This window comes from Montipora capricornis, chromosome 2, assembly GCF_036669925.1.
Source record: "Montipora capricornis isolate CH-2021 chromosome 2, ASM3666992v2, whole genome shotgun sequence".
NCBI lineage: Eukaryota > Metazoa > Cnidaria > Anthozoa > Scleractinia > Acroporidae > Montipora > Montipora capricornis.
Window position 1 is genome coordinate 46,404,460 of NC_090884.1, and position 10,000 is coordinate 46,414,459.

At 37.4% G+C, this 10,000-nt stretch overlaps 1 protein-coding gene and 1 long non-coding RNA gene across 2 annotated transcripts in view; both read left to right on the forward strand.

Moving 5' to 3' along the window:
- Positions 1-783: 783 nt before the first annotated feature.
- LOC138024271 (uncharacterized) lies at positions 784-7,608 on the forward strand. Its single transcript, XM_068871431.1, has 4 exons — positions 784-1,217; positions 1,867-1,920; positions 2,054-2,140; positions 6,056-7,608. Exons 1-4 carry the CDS (start codon positions 1,199-1,201, stop codon positions 6,274-6,276), a joined length of 381 nt encoding a protein of 126 aa, XP_068727532.1. The 5' UTR covers positions 784-1,198; the 3' UTR covers positions 6,277-7,608.
- A 1,963-nt stretch (positions 7,609-9,571) lies between these two features.
- The window catches only part of LOC138024275 (uncharacterized), a 17,877-nt gene continuing 17,448 nt past the window's right edge, over positions 9,572-10,000 (forward strand). The window contains exon 1 of the long non-coding RNA XR_011126954.1: positions 9,572-9,720. This is a non-coding gene — a long non-coding RNA (uncharacterized lncRNA). The remainder of the gene's footprint in view (positions 9,721-10,000) is intronic.

Sequence of the window (10,000 nt, forward strand, 5' to 3'; positions counted from 1 at the left end):
GATGATGTTGAAAGTTCAACTGAGACTGCTGAAGGAACTACCTCAGGTGACTTTTCCTCCAGTACTAGCACTGTCAGAAATAGAGTGACTAAACATGATAAGCAAAGTATTTTGCAATTATGTTGTTTAAACATTTATTGATAGTGATAGGGGTTATGTTTTGGAGGTAAAAGTAAGGAAGTCAGAGATGGTAATTTTGCACCCTACCAACACCTGCTTCCCCAAAGTGAACATTCATATCAAGCCAATCACTTAATTAGGGTTGCAAGAGTTTTTTGTCTCCAAAATATGCGTCCTATTAATAGGTCGGGAGAACAACAAAATTCTTTACATTTTCAAGAACTAAAATTTTGTATCTCCCTTACCTGTTCCGATGCGATGTAGTTGTAATTACATTGTCAAAATATAGCTAAAATTATTTAAAAGTAGTGTTTTATGTCACCGCAGTCAGACATCGCCAGTGATCCATTTGAAATGAACGCACTGTATATGATTATAAAGACGTGACAATTATTTTATAGCCATGCTAGCTTGATATCTTGCTTAGGCAGTATTTGAGTATTTGACGTGGTTGCTACGGTCAGGAAATGGTCAGGGGAAAAAATCTTTAAGGTTAAAGAAAAGTCGGGGAATTTCACTCTGAGTCAGGGAAAATTTAGTTCTTTGAGAGAAGTCAGGGAAAAATTAAATTTTCAGAGTCTTAACTTCTTTATTGCCAACTCAGTGATGTTTTTTAATGAAATCATACGATTTGTTTTTCTTCTGTTTTCCCTGTTTTCTAACATTTTCAATTGTTTGTGACATTTTAAGGACATGAAATTGGTTGGATTGGTAGGAATTAAACGAGAAGCTGATGTTTTCTATGTTATGTTAATAAACTGTACTCTGCATGTGACTTTCCAAAAACATAAATAAATGGTTTGAGGCCATTACCAGGACTAATTTGTGATCTTTTAAAATTTAGTTGGTCAGGGAAATTTTACATTTGTCAGGGAAAAGTCAGGGAATTTCAAAATCCTGTGTCTGTGGCAACAATGGTTGAGGGAAACAATGTGCAAGGAATGTTCTTTTCTACCAAATGGTCGATTATGGGAGCAGGCAGGTTAATGCATTGTTATTTTGTACAGCTAGAAGCAAAGAAACCAAATCTGGGAAAATGTGAGCAAAAGATCCAGCTGAGCGAAGTGTTAACAGTTCCATGGGAAAGCCAGCACAGGGTAAGATCCTTCAGTCCCTATTTTTTGTTGTTTCCCAAACTTGATGATATGTAACCATTCTCTCCTCGCCCTTAGGCATAGATTTGAAAAGAACATGTAACCTTTTCAAAGTAATTTAAAATACATGTATCTTTTAAGTTACCACCAGTATAGTTGTGATACTAATAGTTCATCTGGAAAAATGCCTTGTCTCCGGCATTGACCTGGATATAGAATTTTGGTGTGAGTAGCTTTTTTAGTCTTCTTGCACTGGAGGTATAAAGATGTGCGGGTTCAGCTTGTTCTTCTTGGAATCTATGTATTATGCAACTCTCCATCTTTAAACTTAAAATGATATACCTATATGTATTGAATATCTTTTCATTCATATTCTTTGCAATCAGTGTTGTGTTTTCTTTGGATTTAAATTTTATTTTTGTAATCACTGTTGATATTATATACAAGATTAACATTTTTCTTCTACTTCACCACCCGCCTTGGAATGTGTATAATATGCCAGCAAGCGAGCCACGAGTCAACATGAGCCGAGAATCAACATGCGAGCCACGCAGTTATTGAAAGCGAGTCATTTTAAAGTACTTCAATAAATACTATTTATCAGCGCTATTTGAAATGGGTGCTAAGACTTGCCATGCTTTGTCATTTTAAGGTTCCAACGATCCAGAAAAGGAAAACACAACCTCTGTCAATTCTGCTGCAAAATGTAAGTTTTAGGCAAGACTACTGCTTTCGTTACATGATGAGGTGTGTCAAGGGTGTGTCACCTGAGTGTGTTTAGTGTCTGTTGAGTATTTGATGAAAACTTTGTCTTTTTGTCTTTCATATTGATAACAAAGTACCCGAGAAGACCAGAAATCAAAGCAGGAAATGCCAGAAAAAATCAACGAAGGAGGGAGTTCATTGTTCAGTTAAGCAGTCAAAGAGTGAGTTTTGTCTTCTTCATTGGAACCCCTTTTGAAGTATATACTTATCAGCAATTCGGCTCTCGTATATAGGAATATAGCGGGTCTTTTCCATTGATAGCTAGGGGACACGTCGGACTAGAACTCCCCCCTCTTAAAAATGAGGTCGATAGGAAATGATGTGCAGGATAGACGTTATGTGTTGTCTCCAATTGAGTTGGCTTCTTTTGCACAATATTTTCTACCTTCATTTTGACTATTTGTTGTGTTCGACGGAGGAAAACACATTGTAATGGTGCCAGTACTAGTCTTGCGTGTCCCTCCGGTATCAATAGTTGTGATGGTATGAGGATTTCTGCATTTGTACGCCGTCGTGGACTGGCTAGCTGGCACAAATGTATGGCGTTGATTACTGCTCAAAACACTTTGAGCACATTTTGGACGTACAGACACCTTTGACAAGTCCAGGGGTCATATTACAGTAGAAAAGATTACGCCGTAAATGTTACGTCGTAATCTTTGCACTTCCTATTAAAGTTTGTTACCGTCACCTGGACGTGCCGAGAATACAAGCAGTAAATATCAAATTCGTAAAATTACGACATAATTTTCATAGGCAACCTAATTCACGTCGTAATTACGCAACGTAAAATTATAGTCACGTAACATTACGTCGTAAAATCTCAACGTAATATTACGCCGTTCGCAAGAGTACAAAGTTCAATTTCTATGGAATTTTACGTCGTAAATTTACAACGTAAATTTACAGCGTAAACTTAATAAGTTAACTTTTGTTATTTTCAAGGTATGCCCATTCTCGATGTTTAACACGTTAACGTTCTCGATGTTAAATTAGTAATCATTTTCAGTGTTTAATAAGTCAACATCCTCAATGTTTTTGTTACTTCCAAAGTACAAGAATTCTCAATGTTTAATAAGTTAACGTTCTCAGTGTTCAATTAGTTATCATGTCATTTAATAAGTTACCATTCTGGTCGTTTAATAAGAACAGTTTGAGTTTCTTATCAGTGGGGCAGGGGGTGCACTAATAATTGGTAATTACGACTATAATTTCCGCAAGTCAATTGGCAAATTTTAGTATTTCGAGCAACTTTTCCCGTCTCGCCCGAGAAACTATTTGCATTATGAGTATTATTTTGGCGTTCTACAGTGGCGTTATACAGATTGCATATTTTGCATCAGATTTTTTTTTTAATTTTTTAAGCAACTTTTGAGCAACTTTCGTTACAGAAAAGAACTTTGAATATTTTAAAGCACCTTTTAAGCAACGTTTTGGAATTCTCGAGCTACTTTATAGGAAGGCCCTCTCCCTATATCCGCCCTTGTTTTAAATGGTTCACTACCGTATTAAATTAACTGGCAATCAATTTATTGTTCATTCTACTGTCAACTACCCCTGCACTTTTGCTTTTTCTTTTCAGCCCCCCAATACAATAACAATAAATTAGTCTCCTTATTTCCAACACAATACTATTAAAAATTATTCTTCTCCAGATACTACACTTGGCAGCAAAATCTGCGCGTTTTTAGTGTAATTATTCGAGCATCATCAAGCGATGGTCCAGGGCCGGGAAAATATGATAACAGGAGCGGCGAAAGTGCGAGTCTCGGGGGATTCCGGAACATATGTTACCCGGAAAAAAAACACTTTTGGACTTTACTCCTTTAAAGTGCCATTCATTGGGCTTTTGAGTCTGTCGGGTTCGATATTTCAATATTAAGCTTGGAAATTTTAGTTTTTTTTTATAAATATATATATTTTTCAAAACTCTGACTGTGTTCCGTAAAACGTTTAAACCTGTCTCGACCCGCCTCTGATTATAAACCAAATTACACCATGCGTAAACTTATAAGGGGTTCCTGATATATATGATAAAATCTAAGTCGCCTAATTAATAAGTCGCGTAATTACGACGTGAATTAGGTTGCCTATGAAAATTACGTCGTAATTTTACGAATTGATATTTACTACTTGTATCCGGCACGTCCAGGTGACGGTAACAAACTTTAATAGGAAGCGCAAAGATCACGACGTAACATTTACGGCGTAATCTTTTCTACTGTAATATGACCCCTTGGACTTGCCAAAGGTGTCTGTACGTCCAAAATGTGCTCAAAGTGTTTTGAGCAGTAATGAACGCCATACAAATGGCCTTGATATCATGCGATTGTGTAAAACACAGATTCCCGTTTTTTTCTACTGTATTTAAGTCCTGTTCAATTGAATGGGGTTTAAATACCGGGATGGGTGACCGTCATGGTCTCTTGGTGAACAGCATAGTAGTGACTATCTGACTCGTGGACACCAAGACGACACGCAGTGGTCGAAAGGAGTAAATTGCTTGTTTCTCACAGCTCTGTACCGCTTTGTATCCACCAAAGGAGACTATATTACAGTGTACTATTATCCCAAAAAATATTTTTGCATAACAGAACATTACATGTAGTTTTAATGTCATAAGGTGTACTCACTGCCTTGCTATTCACCTAGAAACTATAGTGATACCCCAGACAAAGAGTGCGTTATAAAGCATGTATTGTTGTGTTTTCTAAGCATTAAAGAGGGTAATGTTTACCGCTTGTACGTCCGGCAAGACAGTCTATTGATTCCAGTATTCCGTAACTGTCTTTAATAAATAATGGTCAAAATACTTTTAATGTGATACCTTCATTGCTGAAAAAATACTATAATAACTCATCAATGACAAAACAGGAGTTGAACACACCTCACTAATACTAGATTATTACTACAAGCTTAAAGATTGTTTAATAAGGAGCACATCTGATAATGGTCTCCAACCGGTTAGCGTGGTGGCAGACGTGCACCAAATCGTGATAAGCGCCCTTATAAAGGCTTTTGTTATGAAAGTCATGGTTTCAATCAAGGATGGCTCCATAGAAACAGATCTTTACACCAAACCCACAAACCCACAAACATCAATATCTTCTCACTTCATTTTGTCACCCCCATGATGATACCAAACGCTCCATCCCTTACAGCTTGGCCCTTCGACTACGCCGCGTTACTTACACGCACAAATGAACTAACAAACTACCTAACTAACCGTAGTTTCGACAAAAATTTCCTCAAAACTCAAATACAGCAGGCCTCTGACATTCCCCGGTCTGACGCGCTTAAGAAGACGGTCTTATTAGGGCCCAATTTACTGAAATACCTTGTAATAGTAATTCTCCCAGTTCTTTTCGATGCAGAAGTAAAAACTGCACCACCTGCCCCTATATAGAACACGGCCGTAATGAATACACCTTTCATTCTACGGGTGAAAGCCATAAACTCAATGTTATTTACATGGTTCAATGTAAATTATGTAATCTTCAGTATATTGAGGAAACCAAATGTCGCCTGAAAGACCGTTTTAATGAACACGGACGCCCTATACTCAGGTCCACTAGTAGTTAGACCGCATTCTCAGAACACTTTCTTAGCAACAACAATTCACACAGTTGATATGTTACTCATTCCCATTGAAAAGCTCATCAATCAACATGACTCGATCTTTTACTGATGAATGCTGGTATTGGCCAGCCAAATATAATTAAAAGATACATCTTCGTGTTGTTTTACGAGTCGTGCAGTAGACTACTTGACTTCAAAAATATTTTTAAATCAATTTTGACTTATCACGATCTCCTCTGATCCAACGCTGTGCAAGATTTATCGTCGACGGCTTTTTGCAACGTTTTAAAATCTCAACTTCACTATGAAAGTAAATTCATTTCCACTGATGACGTAAGATTTGCATTTGATTAGAAGAACGCCATTTGAAGTAACTCTTTAACAGACCCGCTTCCCTTGTTCAAGCGTTTTGTCCATAGAAAGGGCCTTGAGCCACCAACGGAAAAAAAAAAAGATGTCAGGGAAAGGTAAAAAAAAGATTTTTTTTCATATTGCAGAGTCAGTTCCTCATAAACCATGGACAGGGGAAGAAAAAGAAGCTGTCTTAAAGTATCTTGGTCACTGGATCAGGAAAGGACGTGTACCAGGGAAACTGGACTGTGAGCAATGTATTTCTAAGGCAAATGGCGCCCTAGATCACAGGAAATGGACCGATTTAAAATATTTCGTTAAGAACCAGATCGACAAAAGAAAGAAGGTCCTTGACCCCAAGAATTAGATTGTTAACTTGTTGTTAACTTGTTTTTATATAACTAAACCAAAGTATTTTTCTTAAGTGAAACAAAGTGTTAATCCTCTCTGTTGGATATTTATTGGCATTCGTTTTGCCAATTAGTGATATTAAAAGAGTAGCCTGCGAGCAAGCTCTCCAAAGTTTCACCTGAATTCGGGCCCTCTCTCTTCATGAGTGAGGGATTTTGTGCAATTTGGGGATGTTTCCTACCTTATTAGAGTTCAGACAGCTTCATAAAAAAAAGCAACAGCACTACCTTTGTTTTTTCCTATAGTTAAATATAGATGTAAATTAAACTGTTTTCATGTAAGCATAATGTTTTGTGCTGTATTCTGTAATTTGTTGTAGTGTAGTTAAAACCATAAAATTGTTGACATTTATTTAAAGAGCAAAAGTAAATTCAAAGAACACTTCCATTCTGTTTTGGAGCAGTGAATAACAACACTTGAAATATTATTTGTTCCTGATTGGGGAAATATTAATTTTGAAAGCAAATAGAATGCAGAATAATATTATCTGAGCATATGATCAATTGACATTGAAGTTGGTTGTGAAAACTCAAGTGGCTGTCCTGCAAAAAATGTAGATACCTTAATGCGACTTTTTCCAAAAGTACACATTTTCATATTGTAAATGCACAGTAGTGCAACTTAAGGCTAGTTGAAAGTTCACATCTGACGTAAGACTAGTGTTAGAATTGGTGTGAACTGGAGACTGAATGTGTTTAGTACCTTTCATGAATTTACAAAGAAATCTCGCCTTAATATCCTGACATTCTTCGAGAGGTTTAGAAAAAAGAAAACTCTGCTGTGCTGTACTTAGTCTTTCCACTGGCAAATTTAGTAGTATCATTTACTAATCTAAGCTTTATTTTTGTTTTGTACAACAAATAGCAGCTAGTTAAAGTTACAGGTCCATGTGTCAGGTAAATTTTCGCCACTTCAAAATTTGTGTTAACTGTCTCATTCCATGGAAACGCCCTTAGTCATTGTGTTATTGTAATGGAATGTTCACATTTCAATTTTGAACCACCATTTACTAAGTTAATCTCTGGTGCTTCCCAGACTTGCACACAGATAATCAAATTTCAATAACCTATAAAATTGTAGCCAATGGCCAGTTTCGTCCTCTTGTGCTTTGGATGGAACAAAAATCGAATAGAGGCTGATGTGAGGCAAACAATACACATTTAAATATTCCCTATATCACCCATCATTCGATGTTTGCTCCATTCCAGTCTTGAGAATTCGACAAAAGTGACCTATACCATAGTCCTTTTGCTGCATGTGTTGCATTGACATGTATCAAGACATGTATCACCACAAAAAAAGTATCATGGTAAATGTTGTGCTTGCGTTGCAAGGTGAAACCGATGCCTTACTCTTAAGCTGGCATGCGAGTCACAGCTTACTTTACTATTCTGGAGTTTTTTCTGATTTTGGAATAGCATCCCACTGATATACTCGCTGGCATTCATTTAGAGTCACCTGCATTACCTTTTTGTCCCATGATAGAACTTCCAAAATAGGTATCCGGAGTGATTGCCTTTTCATTGTTACCTGGTTTTCACCACCAACGCAAGTACAGTGCAAGATCATTAGTTGTATTAGACCATTTTGGCAATGAAATACAACTGAAAGAATGTGTTGAGGAACGAAAACTAATAATGCTATGATGTATTATATTTTATAATGAGCCAAATACAGACTTGATTTGATTTGATTTGAATTGTTGTTTAAATATCCATTCAGATTATGTTTTGCCTGAATATGGTCGAAGTCCGCTGCTTCTCACTGTTACCTTGAATTCGGTTTCGACTTTATTAAGGTATCAATTCCTTCTACAAAGTGAGGGCCTTGACGGGTCACGGAAACATCTATCCCCAACCCCTAAAAAAGGAAAACGACATGTTAGTATCAGAGAATGAACCCGGAGGACCTGCTCCCATGGGGGGGAAATGCCGGAATAAGATCATTGTGGGAAAAGAAGATAATACAACTGTAGTAATTTGCGTTTTATGTAGGAGAATGCATACTATACACGTCGTTTTTTAAACCCACAGGTATCGATCCGAAGCCAGACCATTGCGGCATTTTTAACTATTAGAGGGTCAGCCCTACATAGCTCATAGACCAGGGTAGGAAAGGTTTTCTGGTCAGAATATTTATCCGAAGCAAGACCATTTTAAGCATGCAACGCCATCTTGGAATGACTAGCGCATGGCCTCAAAAAGTATATGCTCGTATCCTCAAACTTCGGTCCTATAAGATTATTTCCTGCTAGGTACTACTACTACCAATATGAAGTGGAATCACATCTCGAGCACTCCCCAGTCAAAGTAATCAATGCACCCAAGTTTAGACCTCTTGTAATAATAATAATAATAATAATAATAATAATAATAATAATGATAATAATAATGATAATGATAATGATAATAATAATAATAATAATAATAATAATAATCCTTTATTTTCACACGATACTGTTTTAAAGGGGCTAGGTCACGCTATTTTAGGTACTTTTGTTTAATTTTGTTAATTATGAGCTCTAAACGTCAAATTGGCAGAGAAAGAGTCTTTCATTTGCAAAATCACGGCCACATAACAACTGAGAATGTTCCAGCTGTGTAAATGACATTTTGATGTAGACTGATATAAATTTGAAAAAGGTGGGCCGACGTTTTTCAAATTTACCCAAATTCAATCCATTTCAATCCTCTCCATTTTTGTCCATCCATGCCCCCCCCCCCCCCCCCTTCTTAGCTTCCCTATGTTTTGTTAGAGTTCTTCTATAGTTTTGAACAGTTATTTTGATATTTCAGTTAATTCTATGACCATTCGATCCGTGCTGAAATTGCCTAAAATTGCGTGACCTAGCCCCTTTAAAGCTGAACAGCTTGTGGGGTCGTGCACAAATGAAATCAAATGAAATCAAATCAATACATATCAAATCAAATGTTGGTTTTTGAGGAGAGGGGAAAACCGGAGTACGCGGAGAAAAACCTCTCGGAGCAGAGAAGAGAACCAACCCACATATGACGCCGAGTCTGGGAATCGAACCCGCGCTACATTGGAAAACCGTCATTGCAAAACCGTCAATGCTGGACGGCAATATCTGCGTCATTTCATTTCAAAAAGAGAATTCGCTTTTTTCACAATTTTTAACTCGCCGAGCGAAGAAATGAATTACAAGGGACACGAAAACTTATGGGGATCGTCTTAATTCGCAGTGTATCCCACAATGCATCGTACTTCACACCCGGGCTCTGGGAACGAGATTACTCGGTTTCATTTTTAAAGTTCTCGAAGATGACAACGGTCTCATGGAATTCGCTGTTGTAGACACAGCATTTTCCGAATGGATTTTTGTCCTTGAGCTGCCATTTAACTAACGCAGAAAGCAAATACAAGTCGTGCCAAACATGAGGTAAGCGGAAGCTTTTTGCTAGATTTCCATTTTAAATAGCCCCCGGCACCCCTCGCGTTTGCCCCGTAACTTATCTATTGTAGGTTACCTCCCAACCTTTTCAATCTTATGATCGGATGGCAATTTTATCACTTCGCCATGCTACATGTAGTGCACTGCACTCGCTCTGATCAGTCTGATACAGTAATTAATGCTCATGCGAAACTGTCTCATCTCTGGCTGACCACACATCCCACACTTTTCTGAAACATCTTCACCTTTTATCTCTGATAGGCTCTGT